Here is a 25,251-nt window from a genome sequence, read left to right as displayed (position 1 = left end):
GCGTATGGCTTTTACTTATGTGCCTGCTTTCCAAACAGGAAAAACATCGTTCGTCACTGAAAAAAAAAGTTGCAAATGGAGGAGAAGAAACCTACATGCACAGAGAGTAAATCCTACTGGGAATTTTTTGTTTAAATTCTCGGAGAAGGGTTATCTTTGCCCTTTTATGGCACCCCATGTAAGAAAAACAAAACGACCTGCAGCTCCTTTCACTCTTCTAAAGTGGCAAAGCGTAGAGGAATGGCGTGCATTCATGCGAAAATGAGACCTCCACTCGAAAGGGGCTTAACCAAATGGAGGCGACAAACTACCCCCAACCATTCAACTTGAAATCCTCCGCTTCGGGATTGTCATGGCGTACAAGGACAGCCTGTCGAGGAGCCCCTTCTCGTCTCGGCTCATACTTTTGAGGTAGGCCATCAGCTCGAAGTAGTCTGCGTCTTGTGACAGCTCTATGTGGTCCGTTTCTGCGGTGGGGGTGAGGTGTGATGTGTGATGTGGACATATGGAGCATACACCCAACGAGATGCGGAGAAAGTCAAAACGGATGCCTCGCGAACCGCCCTATATGCCTCGAAAACCACGATATATGTCTCGCTTCAGAAAGATGCAAACTGTGCGAACTTACTTAGCGCGTACAGAGTAAACAACAAACAGTTGCTCTGTTCTCCGATGGCCGAGGCACATGGCCCCGCGTACTTCGCCTCGCCAAACGAATTGAACCCAACGGCTGCCTCCAGTTCGTCGAAGCTCGTGGAGTGATTTATTAAATTAACATGTGACGGGATGTTCCATGCCAAGAAGTGCGCCACTACTTTGGAGTTAATCATACTAGTAACGGTCACCGCGTAGGACTTCGTTTCGCTGTTCCTTTGAAACCACTCGATGGAGGGGAGCAGATTTTCGCCCCCACAATCTGCCCCGTAAAACTTATCATCCAGAGCTTTCACCTTTTCGGAGTTGCATTTGTCCGTGCCCAGATCTAAAAAGGTTAAAAAAAAAAAAAAGGGGAAATCAGAACGGTACCGCTGATGGAGAAGAGGGACTACAATGTGGCTACACTCACAAGTGTCCCTGAAAAAATCACTCTTCTAGCGCAACTACATGACACTAAACAAGTATCGTTTTCTTTCCCAGAGTGAAGTCTCCATTTTTTTTTTTTTTTTTTTTTTTTTTTTTCTCCCTCCTGTTTATGCACACCGGATAGTATCAACTCAATCTTCGCGTGGGCCCACTGGACACAGAGGAGGAGAAGTAGAAAGACAGAAGACTTTAGGGGAAGCATTTTAAAATTGTGTTGTTATCAAAGTTGAGAGAATTTATTTCCTTTTTCTGAAGAAGGTGCACACATGTGAGTGGGGAGAGAGAACTCACTAGACAGATATAAAAACGACACGCTTCGTTGTGTTGACCTACTAGCACGTCCACCCACATGTTGTCATTTATGCAAACACTCTTATGCGATGCAGATCAGAGTATCCCATCCCTCATGGGCTCACCCCTCCCTTCCTCTCTACCCCAAAAGGACAATTCAAAAAAGAAGCCCATTAAAAGTTACCCTCATCGGGTGTACGTACACTGGACAACGTATGAAAAAAAAAAAATTCCCTATATATCCACTTCCACACTCATACAATGAGAAAATAAAATCATTCCTTCTTAAATTCTACAGTGTACCTCCCATTCGAACATGCAAACTTTAACAAGAAAGGGGCTCCTTAATCATCCATCCGCGGAAGTGCCTCTCCGTTGGTGGTCTCCCCCCTTTTAACCCCCCAGAGGTGAACCCTACAAATGGCTTCACTGTCGTTCCCCCCACACTTGCAAAAAAAAAAAAAAAAACCCAAGATGGTCATTTTGTAGCTAATCTTATTAACCAATGCAGCAAAATAAAACTGCTCGAAGTTTTTGTTATGGGGATATCAAATTGGAGAAGAAACGAAACGGCAGAGAAGACGCCGCAAAAATTGTTGCAATGCACCATGAAGAGAATGTAAAAAAGGGTCTCTACCCGGTGTGCTAACACGAGGTGATGTACTTCCTCGTAGGTACAGCCAAGTTACGCACCTGGTCTTTGGACTCTCTGGAGAGCCTTTCCTCATCAGGATTTAAAAAATATATGTAGAGGTGCTCCACTTGGAGAAAAACGTAAAAACATAAAAACGTAAAAAAAATGAAAACATAAAATAAAAAACGAAATAACCGCGCATACGTAGCGTGGTGATGATGAGACAAACCAGCACGCATTGTCATGTGCCGGAAGGGGTAAATGAACACCCCCCACAGTGCCCCATTCACATGGGTAAATCTACACGATTCTAGCTCACCCCACGTTCATACGCACACCCAGGTTAGAATGCATACTAAGACATGCGAGTGGATCCACCTGTTCAACCAGCGAAACGCCCCTCTGGGGAACTCCTCCTCAACTTGGACACTTCTCACAATGTAGAGTGGGCAAAAAAAAAAAAAAAAAGAGCCAAAAATAAAAATAAAAATAAACAAAAAGAGAAATAAACACAAAGGCTTAGCGGAGGAAAGAGAGGCATCTTCCTTCTTACCTCCTGAACGGTTAGTACCAAATTGGCTTTATCGCAAAAGGGGTGCTCCCCTTGAGTGGGAACAAAGACAATTTGGAGGGCGGATTCGCGGTTGGCTTGCTAAACCTACCGAACGGCGCTCAAACTGCTAGTCCAAGATGCCACACCAAAATGGCGCCACCGCTATGGCCACCTCTCCTGCCAACGCCGCTCACCCTGCTACCGCACCCCCCCTCAGTGCTTGCAAAAGTAGCTGCAGCATTTCCCCCCCGAATCGCACACATGTCCAGCGCCCCCCGCAACCCCTTCGTCATACATCCTCACATCCGTATCCCCCGAGAGACCATGCACCTTTTGCTCATACTTATTAGTACCCCCTACGCATCGCATATTCTCCTCCTGAATATTCTGCATTATAACTCTATTGTAGGAATTTTCTATGTTCTGTATATTCCTCGGAAAGAAAGGAGAGATGAGAGGGTTGGCTGTTTTTAGAAAATCCTGATTTTTCATAACCTCTGATATCACTGGATTTTTATTTTGTAGATTAAAATTGGCATTAATGCTTGCCCTGACGAAGTCGTCATGGTAAAGTTCATGTGTCCTCAGAGTGTCTGTTTGAATCCACTTATTCTGCAAGTACGTCATGGCTAGAGGGTGTGATGGGTACAGAGAAGCTACGGCTCCTTCCTCCAAATGATCTTGTTTTTTCATCTCCTTCATGAATTCATCGACGCATTCGAAATTGTATCTCTCCTCATTTGCCGATGTGCCACTAACACGATTATTTGCATTTTTGCAACACACATTGTAACCGCTTCCCTCCTTTTGCATTTGCTCCGACCCTTCATAGGAGTAAAAAATATTCTGCTCTGCGCTTACCTTTTCTATTCCTTCGACGTGTTTCCATTCCTCTCCTTTGGTTTGCTCAATTTCGCCGTACTCTCTCCTTAGGACTTCTATGATTGGTCCGTGTTGCGCTACTTCCCCAATTTGTATGATTTCCCCATTTGAGACAGCCGACTCGCTTTGTTCCATCACCCCGCTTTGTTCCATCGCCCCGCTTCGTTCCACCACCCCGCCTGCTTCACTCCCGATGGTCTCTTCCCCCTCGGCGCGCTCTTCCTTGTCTCCCCCCACTTCCTCCTGCTTACTCGCCCTCCCTGAGGCTTCCCCTTCCTCCTCCAAAACGCCTTCTCTGATTTCTCCTTCTTGCATCTTTCCCTCTTCCGAAGATTCTGTGCCCTCACTTCCTTCCTGTTCGTCTTTTCCAGAGCTGCTGCTGTCCTTTTCGCCTTCTCCTTCGGCTGCGTGTGGAGTAGGTGTGAAAATGGGGGAACATATAAAAGGTGGTGCAGCTTGCGGTGGTGCAAATTGCGATGGTTGTGCCGCTTTCGGTGGTTCTGCTTTCGGTGGTGCAAATTGCGGTGGTTGTGCTGCCGCTCCCGGTGCTGCAAAATGGTGCACCGGGAGCGGTAGCACTACAAACTGCGATGCACTCCCGGTAGCTACTCGCTTCGAATCGCGCCCACCTCGATAGTACGGGTACAGGTCACCATACTCCCGCTTCTTCTGCTCGGCGAGGTGCGCATTCACGCGCATCCACATGGCGTGCACATCATCCTGTGGCAACTCATTAGGGTTCACAGCACAAGCCTTTTCCATGTACTTCCTATACTTAATCTGCACATCACAAGGAATTGGTCTTATCACGTCTTGGATCTTCAAATACGGCTTCTCCTTGATGCAATCAACCTGATAAACATCTGAGATCCACTTAATTTTGGGGATGATTTTTCGCCTGACCGGTACAGGCACAAATGTATCTCTGAATTTCAAGACAGGCACTTCTACATTAACAACGACAGGTTTGGGGACCATATAAGGAACTGGCACGTCCACCGAAATGGGTACATGTTTCTGCACTTCTATGTTTTTCACAATTTTGGGTTTAAAAACCTGTTCTATCCGTGGCGTTGGTAACATCGAAGCATTCCTTTCCTTCAGCTGCATTAGGGATAGCTCGTTTCTCAAGCCAAACGCGGGGTGCACTGCTCCTCCTTCGTAAGCTTCGCCATATGGTTCTCCCCCAACTACAGCACTTCCCCAGGGAGTCCCTGGCCCTATACCTGGCCCTATCCCTGGCCCTATTCCTGGCCCTATCCCTATCCCTATCCCTCCATATGCCTGTTCCTCCGCCTGTCCTTGCATGGGTCTACTAAAAACGTATGGGAACATCTTATCCTGGCCGATGGGCATTGCCTGTCCCCATAATTGGGGCTGACTCATCTCCATCTGTACATTCCTAACCAGCTTGGCTCCTTCAGAATAATTTTTCAGTTCGTAAAATCTGGAATTGTTAGCTTCCTGCTTCTCCTCGTTGGTTTCTTCTTCTTCTTCTTCGCCTGTGTCCCTTTCTTCATCTGCGTCTTCTTCCTTCTTATCTTTCCCATCCTCACCCTGTTCTTCTGATTTTTTTCTTCCCTCGGTGAATCCCTTCGGTACGTACCTGAGCGGAGAATAAGCCGCAGTTGGAAAAATGGGCAGGTGGGTTAGCTGAGCACGGCAAAAAACGCAGCATGCAGGGGGGCACTCCAATTGGTGCACCACTCCAAGGAGTAATAAAAAGGCAGCGGAGAACGGCGGCGGAGAAAGGCAGTGGAAAAGGGCAGTGAAAAGACAAGGGCAGAATCCTGTCCTTCCATGTCTTATCCTGTCCACCTCTCCACCTCTCCTTACTTGATGACGTATTCCACCGTTTCGACCTCTTGGAACCTCTGCATCTCCTTCACCTTGGGGACTTCTACAATTTTCTCTACGATCTTCTTTTGGAAAACTGGCCTCTGAATTATGTTTTCCTTCACCTCCACCTTGGGGACATACTTGAAGCAGTACTGGATGCGCGGCACGTCCACTATTTTGTCCACGAATTTGACTTCCGGGACTTCCACGACCTGCGGGGGGGGAGAAGCACTACTGCTGAGAAGCACTACTGCTGAGAAGCGGTAACGGGGAGGAGAGACGAACATACTGCGTAGCATGGTGGACGAGCCACCTACGCTGCCACACCAGGCACACACCAACCGAGGGAAAAAGAACCCACCTTTTCCACGATTTTGGAGTAGTACTTGGGGACCTCCCTAATCTTGCTCTCGTACGTTATTTTCGGCACCATCGTTTCTATGGTGCGCACGAAGGGCACCTCGACTGTCCTCGTCACGATGTCGACGGGCTGGTAGGCAGTTATGGCAACCTGCGGGGGGGATAAGGGGGAGCACAAAAAGGGGCATCAAGTGGTGTATAAGAAGGCGCACAAAAAGGGGCATCAAATGGTGTGTAAGAAGGCACACAAAATGGTGCATAAAAAGGGGCATAAAATAGTGCATAAAGAGGTGCACAAAATGGTGCATAAAAAGGCGCATAAAAAGCACCGCGAAACAACACACGGGGGGCACAAAACTCCACATGGAGGAGCACAAACGCGCAGAGCCTCTAGAACCTTACGTATTCCCTATCCGTGCGCTGGCTAATTTCGACGGCTTTGGCCTGGTCGGGCTCCCCCTCGATGATCTTCTTAAATTCCCCATTCTGCTTCCCCAGCTGTTGATCGAACAGGTCGTGCCTCCCTTCGTGCACGAGCTTTTCCGTGTCCTCGCTTTCCTCCCGACAGCAGTTGCTGTTGCCCTTGCACGCGTTAAACATCTTCCTCAAAGAGCAGGCCGAAAAGGATGGAGGTTTATTTTGGTGGTTGGGCGGGCAGCAAAGATGTTTCAGCTTCAGTTGACGTGTGTGTCTGCGCGTATGTACATGCTTATGCAAAAGTGTTTCTGTTTGTGTTTCTGTTAGTGTTTCTGTTAGTGTTTCTGTTAGTGTTTTTGTTTTCGTGTTCGTTTGTTTTTTTTTTTTTTTGTGAGCCTCGTTAACCTTCCCTTTGGTCTAAAACATGGGACAAAGTAACTTAGGTCGGTCTATTCTGTTGGCTTCCTTTGGGGGGTAGAACAAAAAAATAAAAAAAAAAAAATAAAAAATGAGATAAGATAAAATAAAATAAAAACAACAATGAAAAATGAAACGAGCAAAATGAAAAGAGCAATGCAAAACAAGTTAACGTTGCATCCCCACGCGCAGGCAGTGTACACCTCTCTGCAGCGTCAGTTGTAGGGGCGCACATTTCTGTCCCTGTTTAGTCCATCCTCCCCCCCGGAAAAAGGTGGCACAGTCTTCGCCCCAATGTGTGCAGTGTCTTTTCTACATAATTCCCCTTTCTTGCATGGCGGACAACACCTCTTAGCTAATTCCAATGCTGCCCATTTTAACCCACAAGTGGAACGTGTATTCCCCACCAAGCAGCATCTTCCCACACACAAAAGATTAATTCTACTTTGAACAAAGGAATGGACCAACACATAGAATTTGATGTTTCCCCCTTTGGCACTTCACCGCAATTTATTTGGTGAGGAAAAGAATTACTTGCACTATTGGATGATCGCTATTTCTACTTTTTTTTTTTTTTTCACCCTTCTTTTTGCTGCCATTTTGTAAATTCCAAAAGTTCCTAATTACGTTCGACTAGGAAGCGCGCAGGGTAACCTGTCTTTCCTCTTAAAAGTGAGTCCCCAACGGGAGGGGGTATCACAGAGGGAATAGCAGCGGAGGAGAAGCCTCGCGCAGGAGGAACTCTGCTCCCTTTTGTCGTAGTGAGTAGACAAGCGGGTAAGCGGATAAGCGGATAAGCGGGTAAGCAGATAAGCTGATAAGCCGATAAGCGGATAAGCGGGTAAGCGGATAAGCCGATAAGCAGATAAGCTTATTCAACCACTCCCACCCCCTTCAAAGGGGAAAAACCTGGCCCATTTCGAAAAACGTACAATTGGCTTACCCCTCCTGATGTGATTTGTCCCTAAAAGGGTACACCATGGAGGCCCCTTTCCTATATCTCCCGCCCCTTCCTCTCAAAAAAAAAACAAAAAAGAAAGAAAAAAAAAACCTACAACCTCCCCCATTTGAGCTGCAAAAACGAATTCGCCTTACGGTAGGTGTTTTCCCTGTTGTTCTCGCTGAACTTTTTTTTTTCTTCTTCTTTATCGAACGCAAAAGGGAGGGTTCATAATTGTACCCCTCAGGCGGCTGCACCGAAATGCATACCCAGCATATAGCCAAAATGGGAAAGTAGGGACGTACCAAAGTGGAGGGAAGAAAAATGTATCACATTAAATACCCACAAACGGAGTAGCACAAATGCACGATTACCAAAAATAAACTCACTTGAGAAAAAGCAGTGTTCATTTCGTGTTCTTCCATCTGAGGGGGAAAAATATCTGCCTTACCATGAGAATAGCAGAATTGGGGTGACGAAGGGAGCACCCAAGATGTGTGTACTTTGTCATGTGGGACAATGTCAACACTGTTGTCACTCCTCAGTGCGCTGTGCATATGGGTGGGTATAACCCGTTCGTAGGAACAGGCATACATGCTGAGGAAGGGGTGGACAGTACTGCTGTGAACTGCTGCTGAAAAAGGGGAAAAACAACCTGTGCAACACCCTACGGGTGATTTTTCTGACGCAAAAGGGAAAAAAAAAAAAAAGTACCACATGATATAGGTAGACGCATGTTCCCCGTGCTTCTTCTTTTTTCTTTTGACAATTGACATACGTACGTTATTCCTGCCCCAACGCTTTTTTTTTTTTTTTTTTTCTTTCCTGTCTACATGTGGTGTCCGTTCCGCTTGGGAAATTCTACTCACGGGTGTGGGGAATGCCCAACGGCTAAGGCAGGAATGTTCCAAAAAGGGAGGAAAAAAAAAATGGTAAAAAAAATAAAGTCAACTCTGCAAAAAAAATAAAGTCAACTCTGCAAAAAAGATGAAGTCAACTCTGCAAAAAAGATGAAGTCAACTCTGCAAAAAAAATGAAGTCAACTCTGCAAAAAAAAAAGAAGTCAACTTTGCAAAAAATTCAATGTGAAGGGTAACTAAGTTTCAAATTCGACTGCCTTTTTTTTTTGTGCTCCCCCCCACCGGCGCACCCCATTTGTACACAGGATTCTACAAATTGTTGCGTTGGTTTCTGGTTTCGGCCGCATTTGTCACGCCACGTCACGTCACTTTATCACTTCGCCACTTCCCCACTTCCCCACTTCCCCACTTCCCCACTTTGTCACTTTTTTTTTTTTTTTTTTTTTTACCTCAAAACGGAATTCCCCCGCGCGCGCATACACCCCAGGTGTGCACATATCAAAGAGTGAACAGAAATACAAAAAGCAAATTTCCGCCAAGTACACCCGCCCAATTGTCCAAATAGTTTTTTCCCTGTGCGGGTAGGTGTATACACACACTTCGCGTGTTCGCGTGTTCGCGTGTTCGCGTGCGCACAATTATATTCACTTTCGAAGCTGTAAAAAAAAAAAAAAAAAAAAAAAAATATATATATGTACATATATATATGTATATACTACCTACGCCTATTTGTAAGTATGCCAGAAAGTCAGTGCCTATGTGGACCCATTCGTGCCCCGTAGAGTGCTCACTTAATTTTTCCCCATTGTTACTCTACGCCGTCTGCGTATTTTGCCTGCACGTTGTTTGTCCTTCACTGAATTTTCGCTAGCTCGGTTGTTCACCGATTGTTCACTGACAGCCCATTGTTGTCTACCGAAATTTTTATCCGCTTCCTACGGACTCCCGACCGACACCCTACCGACTCTCTACCGACTCCTTACCGACACCCCACTGACTCCCCTCCGATTGCCCCCCTCGGCACGCAGCTTCTCGCCCAATTTAGCAGGCTCTAAAAATTGGCCGCATATTATGAGCTTACGCCAAACCCTGCAGAGGACGCGCCCTCGACACGGCCATTTTTAGCTGACACTCGGTTAAGGGGTGGCTCCCGCGTGTGAGCCGTATAGAAGCCGCATAGAAGCCGTTCCACCTGCTTAGACGCCGCTCCATCTGCTTAGACGCCGCTCCGCCTGCTTAGACGCTGCTCCACCTGATTAGACGCCGCTCCACCTGCTTAGACGCCGCTCCACCTGCTTAGACGCCGCTCCACCTGCTTAGACGCCTTTCCAGTTGGTTGGCATCCCGCACACCCCAGTCCCTACCGCCCAACTCAACATGCTGAACAACTGCGGAGACTCCAAGTGCAGGGGCTACGCGCAGCACCTGTGCGACCAGCAGGGGGAAAAGCGGAACAAGCAGAGGGACCCGAACGAGCAGTACTACCAAGTGGCGAACAACCTTTTCGCCAACGGGGACACCTCGGAGAGAAGGGAAGGGGGTGCGATGGGTGGAGCCAGCATGATGAGTGGCAACGCCATGATGAGTGGCAACAGCATGATAAGCAGCGGAGACGCCCCCCCCCAGAATGCCAGAATACTCAAACCCCTGGTCCAAGAAAAAGTCGTCGAAATTATGAAGCCAGAAATTGAAGAAAAAATAATCGAAGTGCCACAAGTGCAGTATATAGAAAAGCTCGTAGAAGTCCCACACGTCATCCTCCAAGAAAAATTAATTCATGTGCCCAAGCCAGTGATTCATGAGAGAATCAAAAAATGTCCCAAAACAATTTTCCAAGAAAAAATAGTAGAAGTTCCACAAATTAAAGTGGTCGACAAAATAGTGGAAGTACCTCAGTATGTGTATCAGGAGAAAATAATTCAAGTGCCAAAAATCATGGTGCAAGAGAGGATAATTCCAGTACCTAAAAAAGTGATCCAAGAAAAAATTGTCGAAATTCCTCAAATCGAATTAAAAAATATAAACATTGAAAAGGTGCAGGAAATCCCAGAATACATCCCAGAAGTGGTGAAGAAAGACATCCCATACACACAGATAGTGGACCGACCTTTTCATGTCGAAAAAATTGTGGAAGTTCCTCACGTTCAGCATATATACAGAAACATTGTCTCTCCCCAGTATAGACACATACCCAAGCCTGTGGAAGTCCCAATGGCACATTATAGGACCTTCCCTATTGAAAAGCTTGTCGATAGGAATGTACCTGTCCCGGTTGAACTTCAAATCGTCCAAGAATTTCTATGCCCAAAAATTGAAGCCAGATATAAAGAAATTCCTGTCCCTGTGCATGTGCAACGAATTATTGAACACCCTATTCCTAAGGACGCCATGAACAACCCATTTCTTCTCCCCCTCTACTACCAGGAAGACAATATAGACACAGCATCCACTAAGGGCAGCTCCAAGAATTGCTTCTCCTTCAACTGGAACAATAAACAAAACGCCACAAAAATTAACAAGGGCACCAATCAACCATCTGTCGAACTGTTACTACATAATGATAAATATCACAATAAGGTGAACCCCAATCAGGATATGCACATGAGAACCAAGTTTGTTTCTCCTTCTGGAAATGTCTACCCCAGTACACACCTTAGAGAAGATGACCTCCTAACCTCGCAATCTGCTTATCATTACCCAAATGGTACACAACACAGTGGTGCTTCCCTTCACGGAAATGCGGCACTCAACCAGATGTACAAAACTCAACATATTCCCAGTCAGACAGCTTACCCTTCCAACTTTAACACTGCCATGCTCTCTCCTCAAGATCAAAACGGTATGTTTAATGGAAGCAACTCCATGGGATTTACCCACCCAAGTGACAGTGAAATGGGTAATGCTTACTCTCCCATTTCGGCCCTTGGCCAGGTCTCCCCGCATGGCGAGTTGAACTGATCGCCTTCGGGGGGGAAAAAACACCTCCATGTAACTACATGCGCATGTATACACATATATGCGCATTTTATGTCCCCGTAAGCATCTCCCCACACAGCCCTCTAACAGCGAGACTTAGCAAAATTTTCACAATTGAACTGGGAGTCTACACCGAACAACTGGGAATGTTCCGCTTGGGAAGTGTCTTTTTTCCCCCAAAGGGGTGCGCTTTTGTCAGAATTGTTTTGTTCCGTTTTGTTGTCCTTGTTTTGGCCGCTTCGTCTTGGCGGCTTCGTCTTGGCGGCTTTGTCCAGCTGCTTTTATCGAGCCGCTTTTGTCCAGCCGCTTTTATCGAGCCGCTTTTATCGAGCCGCTTTTATCGAGCCGCTTTTGTCCAGCCGCCTTCATTTTGCGCCATTTGATTGCTTTCCTTTTCCGTGTGCACGCCCCTGCGGAGGTACGCACACATGTTCGCATTTTTTTGTTCCTTTTTTGGACAACAAGAACGTTTTAATTATTTTTTTGCGTTAGTCTCTCCCCCGTCCTTCTGTCCCCTAACGGGGTAAGCCAACCCTCCCAAGCTTCACGTGTGCCGCTACCGCGGAGAGTTGGGCGGGCCTCGTCAAGCACAGTTTTCCACTTCGCCGAGCATAAATATCATCACGATTACGAATTGGGTTGCTTTTTCTAAGTTGCGTTGCACGATTAACAAAAAAAAAAAAAAAAAAAAAAAACTCAGCTGTATGTACAGACATGCATATGAACATATATGTATATATAAATGTATTACATATATATATATATGCATATATAAATGTGTTACATATATATATATGTATATGTATGCACATACGCATTCACAAATGGAGACGAAAAAGGCAGGACATTGTTACAGGACGCAGGAAATGGGCAGAACGAAAAATTAATAAGAGACAAAAGGGGGGGCACGCTGATCATTATAAATCGATCATTAAAAATACGTCTGTGCGCCCCCCGCGTGGGGTGTAAATGTGCCCATATATACATATATACATATATATACATGTACATATCCGTGTGTACACGTGTGCTTATGCATGGAGGGGGTGGACGAAAGGGCACATTACACACCTGCACGCGTGCTTCCCGCGTCCCCAGGGAAAAAAAAAATAGCTAGCTAGGTAGGTATGCAGCTAGCTATGTAGAGGACGCGGGAAAAAAAAAAAAAAAATCGATTTACCAACACTTCAAAATGCTTAACAAATGTATTACTTGTCGTGAGAAAAATGTGAAAAAAATTAAGACAAATGTTACGTTTTCATAAATACTTAAAAAATGGGGGAATGAATAGGGGGGGTTCGCAAAAAATGGGCACGTCAGAGTTGGGTTGCCATGACGCCACGATAAGCGGTACACTAACCGCTATTCAACTAACCGCTATTCAACTAACCGCTACGCAACTAACCGCTATTCAACTAACCGCTATGCAACTAACCGCTACGCAACTAACCGCTACGCAACTAACCGCTACGCTCGCACCGGCGCTCAATACTCGTGCGCGTTTATTATATCCTTGGGAACCTTGGAGGGCAAATCAAAGCCCTCCGCCTTCATCTCGATGAAGTGCCGGGCGAGAGAGTACTCGAACAAGTCGAGGTAGCCATCCTTGGTGATATCAGCGAGGTTCCAAATTTTGTGCAAAACGGAGCTGGGCAATTTGCTCTTGATCAGGTCAGGCTTCACCTGCTCCCCAGACAGCTTGCCAAAATCGTTGGGTCCCAGTTTGTAAAAATCGTCCGAATATTTCGAAGTGTCAATAGGACTTAACAAATATTTCTGTTTCACCCACATGGGAATTTCTCCAGAGGTCAGTTCCAAAAAGGGAGTTAATTTATTCTCAACGATGGTTCCTTCCTGGGTTTCATATCGGGATTGCTCAATGTTAACGGATTCTTTTGGTATCATTTCTAACAGTTGGGGGATATGCACATTTAATACTTTATTAATTCGTTCGATTTTTTTTAAGTCCAGCTTTGGAATGCTTAACCAATCAATGTCGTGCAGTTTCTCTCTCATAAATTGAACATTGGGGAAATCACCCAGGGGTAAGTTGTAATCCTTGGCGACTTCTTCGTATACCTTATCTAACGTTTTGATTAGCTTATTCTTAATATAGTTCTTCCTGAAGTAGGGTAACTTTTTCCTCAAATGGGACAGCAAATAAATATGCACCTTCAACGTTCTACACCTTTTAATAAAATCGTTCAACCGAATCATGGTGGAGTTTCTTGGAATCTTCGACAACTCCTTATACAGATCTGAAGCTTCTTCTTCGAAAATATTTCGATTTTCATCATGCATTAACTTCCTATCCCAAAACGAGCCTATATACACTCTATTCACTTCTGGCGTATTTATTACAATCCCCAAGGACCACATCAACGATCCGTATACCCTCATCAGCTGCTGCGTGTTAATCGTATCTGCCTTATTTAGGATAATTCGTATCTTCGAATCCTGTCCTTTTATTGCTTGTATACATCTTCTGAACTCGTCTGAAATATCCAATTTGTGCGCATCAAAAATGAGTAGTATTAAGTCTACTCTCTGTGCAAACCAGTATATGACCTTCTCGAAGTCGTATCCCCTACTGATTTGCTTGATTCCACTTAGAACACCTGGTGTGTCAATTATCGTTAACGACTTCAACACATCGCTAGTCGTGTTGGAACACTCCAACTTGGAGAGGAAGCTATTTCCAAAACTTTCCAATTGAGAAAATGGCTTGGTTATATCACTGACAAGGGCATTCCCTGGAATTAACTGCTCCTTCTCATTATACATCACTGCTACGAACTTATCCGTCGTTGGCTCTGGTCCTATTCTCATTCCACAATACTCCTTCTCTATGAGGTGCTTTATAAAGGTCGTCTTCCCTGTTGAATACTGACCAAGCAGCAAGATCATCGGCTTGGACAGAAAATCGCCGCTTGTTAAAAGCGGCTTGTAAAAATGGTAGTAGTTGAACTCATTCTCCAATTCCAGGATGTATGTTTTGTACAGGGAGTATAGCCCCTCCAACACGTTGTCGTAGACGACCGTTTCTTCCTCGGTCCTGTAGAGCAGCTTTTTCATTCTCCGCTGTTAAGAGGGGTTGGGACGGGGGGCCTCTCTCTGGCTCTTGCCAAAATGGCGCAACTCAGGCGTTCGCTATATATATATGTACACGTGTGTGCCTATGGCGAGCGCCGCACTGCAGCAGAGCTACACCGAGTCGAACCGTGTCACTGCGTAGAAAGCTCGCTCCTCAGGGGCGCTCACGTCATAATCGCCCCCTTGGCAGGTGTCTCTAGCGTAGCGGCGTTCTGTATCGCACTATAACGCATATGGGGGACACTCGCCTGACCTTATTCTCCTATTCCGCGCCACACTTCCTCACTCACCGCTCCTCTCTCACTATTTTGCTTTACTTTTTTTTCTAATTTTTTTTTGTAACGCAAAATGTACTACTATGCGCTGTCGTGTCACCCTCTCACAGAGTGCACCCTCGTCATTTTGGTGCACAACTGTGGAGGGGTCACTATTTCAAATTAAAAGTGAGGCAAAACAAAATGGCGAAACTAAAACTAGATAGGTTTAGATTATATGTAAGGTAAGGCGTGTAGGGGGGGGGTTGCAACCTGCCCCGTTATGGGCATTCAAACTTCGCAAATGGCGAAAACTGCTCGAGGCGTTGGCTAAAAATAGCTGCTTTAACAAATGGATACAAATAAGCGCGAGGGGACGTAAATAATATACATACTGAACATACTGTAAATAATATACATACTGAACATACTGTAAATAATATACATACTCAACATACTGCAAATAATATACATACTGAACATATTGAACATACTGTACATACTGTACATGTAAACATTGAAACGTTGCGTACCAGCGTGCGCGGGTAACTGCTTGCCTCTACAAGTGCGATCGCCGCTTCACAAAGATGCCTCCTTTCAATTCGAAAGTGAACTGCTTTTCCTCTTCAAAAATATATTTTGCTGCTTAATTTCTCGAAGTTGGTCCAAACTGGGGAAATCGAAAAAAAAAAAAAAAAAAAAAAAACATTGCCACTACGCATGCGCAGCACATGGTGCTATTTTATGTACGTACATAAATTGGAATACATTTTAAATGTGAAGCAAACTAAGTTACCCATTGCTCCACAAATAAATTGCCTCACGCGTCGACGTTTTAACTTTTTAAATTTTAACGCAATGCCTTCTTTGGCTAAATGGCAAGGGATGTATGCCTATCAGGATGGCATAAACCGCCCGCCCGGAAAAGCTGCTAAATGGGTGTTCTCTCTCCATGCAAATTTCCTCACTTTTAGTTGCCAAAAAAAAAAAATCGCAAATTTTTTAAATCACCACTTTGAGAAAAATTGCCACTTGCTCCTTTTGAAAATGCGTGCCTCCACCGCAGGGGAAAGAAATGCATCCACAAAGGCATACCAAAATGTATGCGTAAATGTATGCCCCATTGTATACGAATTAGTGGTCACATACCAGTTACATCGCTGAATTTTCCCCGTATGCAGATCAACATGTTGTCATTTTAAAGCAGTGTTGCCCTTCGCCCATTTTGATTTAACATCATCTCTCAGGAGAGGCATACCACTGTGCGCTTCGCCCAAGTGGCCTATTAATTATCGCAATATAATTCCAGCTGAACGTTCCTAAAATTTTTTTTCAACTCCGACAGTGGTTCAGGTGCCAACGGGTGGAGGGGAATACATACACTTGTGCGCCGTGCCGAAGCGAAATGAAAAACAAATACGTAGGAAAGAAACACCACCCATTCATTGTAGCCAGGCCAGCCGAATAAAACAAGGCTAAAAATAGCAAAGTGTTAGGCATAAATGGGGGGTATCACTACCACGACATTGCGGGCATCTCCCACAGGCGCAAAGAGTAAACCAAACAGATTGTGCCATCTTTTTGAGGATAAAAAAAAAAATGAAAAAATGGTACATTACAACTACAGGTACTTGTTCCATTTGTAGATTCACAATTTGGCAAGAAGGCCAATATAAATACCACTATATTGTATCCCGTTTTGCCACTTTTTGGGTAACTTTTTTCATCCCATTTGGAGGGGAAAAAAAATTCCGTTGCAAGTTTATACACACTGGTGTAGCACATGTTGTGGTTTCTAGCCGCGCGGGTGGTGGCCGGTCACAACCTGCAACTAGCAACACGGTTTGCCTGAAAATCGCTCATCAAAAAAATGGGAAACTCCTAAGCAATACCAAAGCACATTCTCACAAATGATTACCACTTGAGTATTCTTCTCCTTTTCCATTTTTCCAAATTAATTTCGATTCAAAATTGCCTGAACGCACAGGCGTAATTATTCCCAAAATTGGCTAAGCTAGTTAGCTAGATAGCTATTTTTTTTTTTTTTTTTTTGTTCATAAAAAAAGTGAAAATTGTAAACGCGGTTATTCTCCCCATTGTACATTTACGAAAACGCACACAGACGGGCTTTACGCGAAGAAATACATGCTATATTTTGTCGCGCCTTACAATGAGGCGAGTAGACTCCTTCCCACAACACATCACACAGGAACGTTTTAAAAAAATGTGCGCCTTTGTGCCAACTCTCCTTTTATGGAACCATATAAACGGGCTACGCGGGATGGCCTGATCATGATGTGTCCTCAAATTTACACCAACTGGGTTGTTGTTCCTCCTCATTGCTCATTTATTAAGTGGGGAGAAAAAAAACTCCGTTGCAGTTTTGGCTTGGGGAGTATGCTTCCCCCGTGTATATAAAAACGCATGCGTGCATTGGTATGTTCCCCCACTTAATGTTCTTAAAACGAACGAATAACAAATTCAAGTGAAGAAAGCTTCTCCACAGTTTGCATCGAATTGTGACACCCCTGCAAGTGGGTCCCCCTGCTCTGCGTTTTAGCCGCCAAAAGAAGCCTCCTCAAAAGCACACAAACGGCAGAAATGTGACGAAGCGGGAAGGCCATACACTTTGGCAGTTCTACATGCACGTCATCAGCCTAGAGGAACATGGATAGCCATGCAAAAAAAAAAATAAAATAAAATAAAAATAAAGCAAAACAGATCATAACGCAACATAACATAACACAACACAATATGACATAACAAACGATGAGCGCACCGCGCGAATTGGCAAACCATTCCAACACAAGCATCGCCCCAAACGATTGCATTTTTTGGCCAAGTGAAAACGAAAATGCGGAAAAAAAATGTGCAAAATAGTATGTGACAAAGGGGAGGCCAAGAAGCAATGCTCGTGCGATCAAGCTGGAACAAACTAGGTCGCACCCCTAACCAACGCTTCTAAAACGCGTGGAGAGGCTTCCACGTATGAGACGAAAAGGTGGTCGTTTCTCAGCCAAGGGGCACGCGCAATTGTAACCATACTCTCAACCAAGCTTGTGCCGATATCTGCGGACGGTACCACCCCTCTACATTAGAAATTGGTTTCCATTCTGGCATCCTCATTTGGTAGTGAAAGCACACCCGCCTCACGTAGCACCTTCGTTTGAGGAATTCACGCGCAGGGGAAGGTCCCAACCTGAGCAGCTTTTCCCCTGTACTGCTCACAGCATGGACGAACTCTTACAGAAAGAAGAAAAAAATAAAATGAACGAAATATGCAAAAGCTTTCGAAATATGTATGCCGCAAGGTCATCATCGGCAGAGAAAAGCGTAACGCTCACAGGGTAATCAGCACAGTGGTAGGGCCCTCCATAATTTTCACTACCCCAAAATGCATCACGCGTACAAAGAGGGGCCCCACACTAACAAAGAGTGTCTCCACCCTAACAAAGAGCGGCTCCACTCGAACAAAGAGCGACTCCACCCGAACAAAGAGCGGCCCCACCCGAACAGACCGCAAAGCGTACAGCTTGCTCAGAGATTACATGGTGGAAAGAGATCATGGAAGTAGACAAAACAGCGCCCTCTACAACCGCAATGAAAATATCAACTTTATCGAGAGTACTAGTCCAGGGAGAAGAGAAATTTTGCACCATCGAAAGGGTATGGTAGACATTGTTCATATGGACCGGGAAATATTCACCTCCCTGAAAAATGTGCTTTCCCTAATTGATCGTATAAATACTCGAGTGGTGCAAAATGGATTAGCGGCTAGTACACAAAGTGGCACCCCCTGCAACAATGGGATGGTGCAAACCCGAGCAGTCATAAATGAGAAGGAGTACCTCTTTTGTGTAGAACTGGGAGAAAATAGCACAGGCGGAAATTCACATCTGAGGAGAAATTCCTGTACAGAGAAATTCCCCCCTTGTGATGATGAAGACCTTCCTCATTTGAAAAGAGAAATTCAAGGCGTCGATTTTTTCGCCTTATCTGCTCTACTCCGAGTATACCAAAAAATCGTCAGAAAAAAATATGACCCCCATGAAGGGAACCATTCTAGAGTACCTTTCCCATTTAACAGAGTAGAAAAGTTCATCCTTCAAACGTTATGCTCTCACATTGACAGTCTTCTTCAACGAAAGAACAGCAGAAAAGATGACACGCTGGTGAACCATCTCCAAGAAAGTCCAAGCAGCAAGGCTCCCTTCCGTGCCATATATTGGGAAGTATTAAGCATTTTACAAACACTTACACACAACAAAGGGGAGTACATAGACGTCATAAATCGAATTCTATATGCACAGTTTAAATTTGTGGACAAGCATAGACATCACTATAACTATGCCTTCTCGGTTGCTCTCCTTCCTTTGATTAATGAAGTACTCCTATATCAGTCCGCTCGGTTAGGGTCCCCTCCAACAGGGGGGGGAGACTTCCATCACCCTGCGTTCTTTGCAACCATAGGGGGGAATCCCCTTCACATGCAGAAGGAGGCCTTTACGTGGAGATACATCCAGGAGAACTACCAAAAAGGAGAGCTATCTGTGCACAGGACTGCCTCCCCAACGGGTGATGAACAGAATAGAAATATAGACCCCCCGCAGAACTGCGAAACGGATCAACGTTCGGCGGAAGAAAGACAGAGCTATGTAGATATCATTTGTCCCCCACCGAAGATTGTCCAAAAAGAGTTTAACCCCCCTACGGATGGCGCGAAGTTCTCCTACTTGCAACAGTACAACATCACCCTGCTTAGCATAATTGCCAAAAAGATAAAGTACATGGAAAAGAGGAACCATGTCCATGACTTAGGGCTCATACTCGAGGGTATCAACACCCTTCTGCATGTGGAAAGGAGCTCCGGGGGACAGCTCTCCAGCTTGATAAATCCAAGGGAGGAATTTTTAAAGGACGTCAACTCGAAGGATAAGGACCACCCCACTGGGGTTAGCCAAAAGATGTATCTCCTTCTCTTTCTTGACTTCATTTTTAACTTTTTAAAAAACGTGAAATTTGATCCCAAGTCCATCTATAGGATGACAAAAAAGGGGGAATCTCTTGGGGACCACTTCCTTAAAATTCTATGCCTATCCAGCAGCATTAGGCAGATACTAACGAGTGGGGGAAGAAGTAGTGACAACAGGAAAGGTCCCCAACACTATGGTCCCTATGTTGTGTGCACCAATGATATGCCCCTCTATACAGACCAAGCCTCGAAACTAATCAGTAGGGTAAATAAAAACATCGGTCTGCTGACGAGCGAGGTAATTCTAAATGCCCCCAATTATGGTTTGCCCACCCGTTTGGAAATGAGTCACCTGCCCAATGCCTACATGGCTTACCTACTCAATGACGTCTACCTACAGAGCAACAGCCAAGTGAAAAAAATGACTCTTTCGCATTTCGTGAAGAAGAGTGAATCGTCCCATTGGGGGAGCCAACCAGGTGAGAGGCAAATATACTTGGAATATATCACCCTCTACAATTTTGTGAAAATCTTCAAAGGGGACATTAACCGAGCGGAAAGGGGAGAAGTGGAAGGGGGAGAAGCGGAAGGGGGAGAAGCGGAGGGGGGAGAAGCGGAGGGGGGAGAAGCGGAGGGGGGAGAAGCGGAAGGGGGAGAAGTGGAAAGGAAATACGCAGAAGGGAAAGACGCCGAAAGGAAGTACACAGAAAGGAAAGACCCAGAAAGGAAAGACGCCGAAAGGGAAAGCGAAAAATGGGTTGAGAAGGTTTTCCCCTTTTTTCGGACCTTCCTGGAGATCTGCACAAGTATGAATGGCGTCCAAAATGGCAGCGAAAATGGCGGCGAAAATGGCGTCCAAAATGGCAGCGAAAATGGCGGCGAAAATGGCGGCGAAAATGGCGGCGAAAATGACGCCACAGAAATGTCGCGTCACCACCAGATGAAGCATCTCCTCCATGGGCTAAACAAACTGTGCTACTTCTACATGCTGTGCAAAAGGCACATCACGAATGCCAATTTCGTGGCACTTGCAAATTGTAACTTCTACTTTACATTTTCAATAATCAATTGGCACATCGAAAAATGCCTGAACAGGTCAGAACTTTTTTTCCCCCATTTTGTCAACATGTGTGTAGAAAAGATATCCGTCATTGTGGGCACTCTCAAACGTTTCGGCTTACCAGCGGAGGAAGACTTGGCCAACTGCCTCTCCAAATTTATCACGCTGACCCATCTGTGCATGACTGAAGAGAACAGGAAGAGCCTCCTTTTTTATGTGTTGCCCTATGTGGAGCGCGCGAGAAAGGACGTTGGCAAGTTGGGAAGCCTTTTAGTGGGTACCCAAGTGTCTTCACTCGGTGGTGCAGATGGGAAGAATGAGTGTCCCCCCGCAGGGGGAAGCACAAGCACATGTGAAGATGCGGAGCGGACAAGCAACGTTTACCGTGAAAAAAAAACGTCATATGACACCCATTTGGAAAAAACAGCCAGTTTGGTGACCCCCACTTTGAAGAACCCCCGTCTGGTGACACCCACTTTGAAGAAGCCCCCTCTGGTGACCCCCACTTTGAAAAAAAACCGCCTGGTTGCACCCATCAAAACTTGCACCACATGGAAAAACGCATCGCAGAGGTACTAGCCACATTCGAGGAAAAACAATTCACCCCCATCGACAGTAAGAAGTTGTACGAACTTCTACACGAACTGCTACACGAATTGCGACATGAGCATGTGAGGGGGAGTCTCCTACTTAGGAAGGAAAACCAGATCCTGAGAAATAAGTTAAATTATATCATGCTCAATTTTGACTCATTTATTAAGGCACATATTACCCAAGTAGTTGCAGAACAGGAGTGGCTTTTTGCTCACCATGATGATGAGGGGGAATTAACTCAGACGGGAAAAGACACCCCGCGTGTTGCACTCCATCCCGAGGTTCACATGCATGGAAAAGGAACCACCGAGGGAGATAACTCCATTGGGGGGGTAGTACCTGCAAAAGATGTTGACGAGGAGACTGCTCCGGGAGGAGATCACTCAGATAGACAAACCAAACTAGGACTCCACTTCGACTACGGATACGTCAGTGCCAAAAATGAATATTTTCGACAGCTACAAAAATACGAACGTGAAGATTACAAAAAAATTAACAACGTTCTGATAAATATGTATCTGTGCAATCCGTACATCTGCTCCAAGAGCAAAGATGTTGTCCTCTCCAATGGTAAATCTCCAAAAAAGGTAATTATTTTGCCACAGGACACGTATCGAAATATACACAAGTTGGTCGTTGCCGGAGAGAGCGGTGAGAGGCTGAAACTGCTGAGGCGTGTGCACAATTCGGTGTACCTATTCTTCATCCGGGTGAAGTTTTTTTTCAGCAGGTTGAGTTAATGAGACGCACAGATAGACGGTACTACTTTGCAAACGTATATCTGTACCTGTGGGGCCTCTTCCCCACCCATCCCCTCGCTTCTGTTTTTGTGAACTCCCCAGTGGGCGCATACATGCAAATGTATATCAACTGCTCATACGTATGTACCATATTATATGTATTTTTACCCGCGCGCTGTTCCCTTTTCCTTTTTTTTTTTTTTTTTGGTTCCTTCGCAAAACTCTACAGACAGAGCAGCCAAAACTGGTAAGCATATTTGTTTTGTTCACGTGGGCGGGGAGGCACATGCTATACCATATGCGCAATATACAAGCGAAAAAATATTCGCATAAGTACATCCTTTTATATGTACGAACGGCTACGACTCACAGTGAGATACCCCTAATGGGGGGAAAACAAAAAAAGGCTAGCCACGAAAAGGCCGCTTCCCCCCCTTTTGTGCCATAAAAAGTGTCCCCATTTTCCCACTTCGCATATTCCTCCGTTTCGCGCGAACGTTAAATTTGGTGAAGCACAAATGGGAGCAAAATTATTCGGGAAAAATATTCAAAACGGTTTTCACAAAACGGTTTTCGCAAAATGGTTTTCACAAACGGTTTTCACAAAATGGCAAGCTAATTTCGCTTCAATTGCAACACAATTTTTTGTCCTCCAATTGGGGCCATTTTGTCGCGTTCCGAGTGTTTGTTTGGGCGGATGGGCGCCACTTTGATCCCCATGGGGAAAGCAACCGCCCCGAGGCAAAAAAGAATAGGCGCAAAGTGGTACATAGCCTTTAAGCGGCGAGTGCCTACGCGAGCATAACGTATTGCCGTAGAATATTTTTCACGCTATGGTCGTATGAAGTCAAAATTATTCAGCATTTTAGCTGGGCATATAATATATCTCAGAAACCGTATGGCTGTCGCCCCTCTTTTTTCCGTATTAACTTTTTCGAAAATTTTTTCCTCATTTTTCGCTCCGTTTTTGACCAAGCGAAAAAAATGCAGCGCCGGTAAATTTTGCAACTCCCCGAAAATTTGCAGCAGTAGTTAATTCAACCCAGTAATATATTTCCCCCATTTTTTTTTTTTTTTTTTTTACCATTTCGCCAACTGTCGCGAATTTAACTCGCAGTCGAAACGTGTAGCATTGTGTATACTCACACTGTCACTCAGTCGCTTAGCTACTTAGTTACTAAGTCACCCAGGTACTCAATCACGCAGCCACATAGCTACATTGCTACATAGCTACGCACCTCCTAGTTACATTTTTACGTTGCCCGAACCATCTGCGCAAAATGGTGAACGTCCCCAAAACGAGGAAAACCTACTGCAGCAACAAATGCAAGAAGCATACCATGCACAAGGTCAGTCAGTACAAAAAGGGAAAGGAACGATTGTCGGCCTTGGGAAGAAGAAGATACGACATGAAGCAGAAGGGATTCGGAGGCCAAACCAAGCCCGTTTTTAAGAAAAAGGCCAAAACTACCAAAAAGATCGTTCTCAAATTGGTAAGCAGTAGAGGAGGGGAAGCGTCAGTCCCGTAGCCTTTACCCCAAAGGATTATTTGATTCGTTCGTGCTTCTCCACTGTACCCGCGCACACCATCGTTATTGTACCCATACCACCAAGGGGTATATACCAATGCGTTTATTTTATTTTTTTTTTTTCCCCCCCACCTGTAGGAATGCACAAAATGCAAGAAGAAACGATTTCAGACCCTGAAGAGGTGCAAAACGTTTGAGATGGGAGCCGATAAGAAGAAAAAGGGAGCCGTTTATTAAGGGCCCCATCCCACCCCTGTATATTGCTGTCTCCTTCAAAGAAGGAGAAAACCCCTTCATCATTACTGCTACAAATCAAATCGCCCTGTTCGGGACTCTCATTCATTTGGTGGTGCTGCATCGCGTGTTTGGTGCACACGGATGCGCAGTTGTAAAGCTGAATGGGTCCGCTTACATCCTCGCTCAGGGGTGCGCAAGTATGCCCATGCGAGTATGCGCATATATGCACTGCATATATATATGTACATATTCGCGCTGTGCGACGTGTGCGTTCGTGCCCCCAGCACGCGCGGAGTGATGATCGACACGGAACATTTTTCGAAAAACTTTTTTGAAATGTAAGAAACGAACTGCTAAATTTATCAGTGTTTACAAAGGGTGGCAGGGACTAAACAGGCACTCACCCCCCTCCCGCCGCAGTAGCAGTCGCACTGCATGCACATGCCGCCTGGGCGTTCCCATTTCGAACGACGCGCACATCTCCGACTGTACCCACAAAAAACAGCGCTCTTCCTGTGTGTACCCCATTTATGCGACAACCAGGAGAAGCAGGGAAAGTCGGGAACGCCCTACTTGACCAGCCCCTGTAACTCTCCACTGGTGTACAAATCTGAGATGATGTCGTAACCACCGATGAAGTTGTTATTTACGTATAAGTGGGGGATATAGGGCCAATTACTGTAAATCTTTATCGCCTCGCGCAAGTCGTTGTTTTTCATTACGTCGATGTATACGTAGTCCTTTACGTTCATATTATTCAGTATGTGGACCACCTGCACAAGGGAAAGGAAAAAAAAAAAAAGTTAGCCACTGCACGAAATGGGCATATTAGAACGTGCCTCTCCTGGGTGTAAATTAGTCCAAAAAACAATAATGTAAGTTTCTCAAACGTGGGAAACACTGGGCCCAAATGGGCAAAACTACCCCACGGCAGATATATGAATCTCACCTTTGCGCTAAACCCGCACAGGGGACTTTCCGGGGTTCCCTTCATAAACAGCACAATTTTCTCCTTCTCAAGGATTTCCTTAATTTTTCCCTTCAGAGTCTACGAAGGGTGAGCAAAAAAAGGTTTAAAAGCAGACAGCAGTCATTTAGCATAGAGGCAAACTGCTGGGCATCAATAAAATGTGCTTACATAAGAAACGATGCATCATTTTTAAAAATGAAAATTGCACCATCTCATAGGTACCATCTCATTTCCCCCCCCTTGTTTTAACCTGGTACACGTCCGATTTTTCAAAGTCTTTAAAGTCGTCCGAGCCGTTGCTTATCTTCTTCTCGGGTCCTCCATTTTGCTTATCTTGAAGAGAAGTACTGAAGTTCACTTTTGAAACCTGATTGAAAGAAAAGAACGTTAGGTTTCTCCTCACTATGTTTCGATTCATGCGAAGGAAGATCTTACAACTGTTTCTTACTATCATTGTAAAAAAAAATAATAATAATAAAAAGTATACACAGGTCAGGTGTTTTTGCTCAGAACTGGGTACAAAACAGCCAATTTACATTATTTTAAAAAA

The 25,251-nt window shown here is 45.1% G+C and overlaps 7 protein-coding genes across 7 annotated transcripts; 3 read left to right on the top strand and 4 right to left on the bottom strand.

Moving 5' to 3' along the window:
• Positions 1 to 321: 321 nt before the first annotated feature.
• On the bottom strand, positions 322 to 1,434 carry PCYB_084530 (hypothetical protein; the record flags this gene model as incomplete). Its single annotated transcript, XM_004222191.1, has 4 exons — positions 322 to 467; positions 629 to 982; positions 1,201 to 1,234; positions 1,417 to 1,434. The coding sequence occupies 4 exons, from the start codon at positions 1,432 to 1,434 to the stop codon at positions 322 to 324; spliced, it is 552 nt and encodes a 183-aa protein (XP_004222239.1).
• Positions 1,435 to 2,774: 1,340 nt separating this feature from the next.
• On the bottom strand, positions 2,775 to 6,242 carry PCYB_084520 (membrane skeletal protein; the record flags this gene model as incomplete). Its single annotated transcript, XM_004222190.1, has 5 exons — positions 2,775 to 3,847; positions 4,073 to 5,049; positions 5,280 to 5,494; positions 5,644 to 5,793; positions 6,045 to 6,242. The coding sequence occupies 5 exons, from the start codon at positions 6,240 to 6,242 to the stop codon at positions 2,775 to 2,777; spliced, it is 2,613 nt and encodes an 870-aa protein (XP_004222238.1).
• A 3,411-nt stretch (positions 6,243 to 9,653) lies between these two features.
• PCYB_084510 (hypothetical protein) lies at positions 9,654 to 11,234 on the top strand (the record flags this gene model as incomplete). Its single annotated transcript, XM_004222189.1, has 2 exons — positions 9,654 to 10,619; positions 10,701 to 11,234. The coding sequence occupies 2 exons, from the start codon at positions 9,654 to 9,656 to the stop codon at positions 11,232 to 11,234; spliced, it is 1,500 nt and encodes a 499-aa protein (XP_004222237.1).
• A 1,503-nt stretch (positions 11,235 to 12,737) lies between these two features.
• On the bottom strand, positions 12,738 to 14,333 carry PCYB_084500 (EH (for Eps15 Homology) domain containing protein; the record flags this gene model as incomplete). Its single annotated transcript, XM_004222188.1, has 1 exon — positions 12,738 to 14,333. Exon 1 carries the CDS (start codon positions 14,325 to 14,327, stop codon positions 12,738 to 12,740), a length of 1,590 nt encoding a protein of 529 aa, XP_004222236.1. The 5' UTR covers positions 14,328 to 14,333.
• A 4,753-nt stretch (positions 14,334 to 19,086) lies between these two features.
• Positions 19,087 to 21,965, top strand: PCYB_084490 (hypothetical protein; the record flags this gene model as incomplete). Its single annotated transcript, XM_004222187.1, has 2 exons — positions 19,087 to 20,908; positions 21,085 to 21,965. The coding sequence occupies 2 exons, from the start codon at positions 19,087 to 19,089 to the stop codon at positions 21,963 to 21,965; spliced, it is 2,703 nt and encodes a 900-aa protein (XP_004222235.1).
• Positions 21,966 to 22,987: 1,022 nt separating this feature from the next.
• On the top strand, positions 22,988 to 23,969 carry PCYB_084480 (60S Ribosomal protein L44). The gene is made up of 2 exons (XM_004222186.1): positions 22,988 to 23,458; positions 23,633 to 23,969. The coding sequence occupies exons 1-2, from the start codon at positions 23,246 to 23,248 to the stop codon at positions 23,729 to 23,731; spliced, it is 312 nt and encodes a 103-aa protein (XP_004222234.1). The 5' UTR covers positions 22,988 to 23,245; the 3' UTR covers positions 23,732 to 23,969.
• Positions 23,970 to 24,051: 82 nt separating this feature from the next.
• On the bottom strand, positions 24,052 to 25,155 carry PCYB_084470 (1-cys-glutaredoxin-like protein-1; the record flags this gene model as incomplete). Its single annotated transcript, XM_004222185.1, has 3 exons — positions 24,052 to 24,504; positions 24,681 to 24,779; positions 24,952 to 25,155. The coding sequence occupies 3 exons, from the start codon at positions 25,153 to 25,155 to the stop codon at positions 24,301 to 24,303; spliced, it is 507 nt and encodes a 168-aa protein (XP_004222233.1). The 3' UTR covers positions 24,052 to 24,300.
• Positions 25,156 to 25,251: the final 96 nt, after the last annotated feature.

This window comes from Plasmodium cynomolgi, chromosome 8 (genome assembly GCF_000321355.1).
Source record: "Plasmodium cynomolgi strain B DNA, chromosome 8, whole genome shotgun sequence".
Taxonomy (NCBI): domain Eukaryota; phylum Apicomplexa; class Aconoidasida; order Haemosporida; family Plasmodiidae; genus Plasmodium; species Plasmodium cynomolgi.
This window is presented reverse-complemented; position numbering and strand designations above follow the sequence as displayed.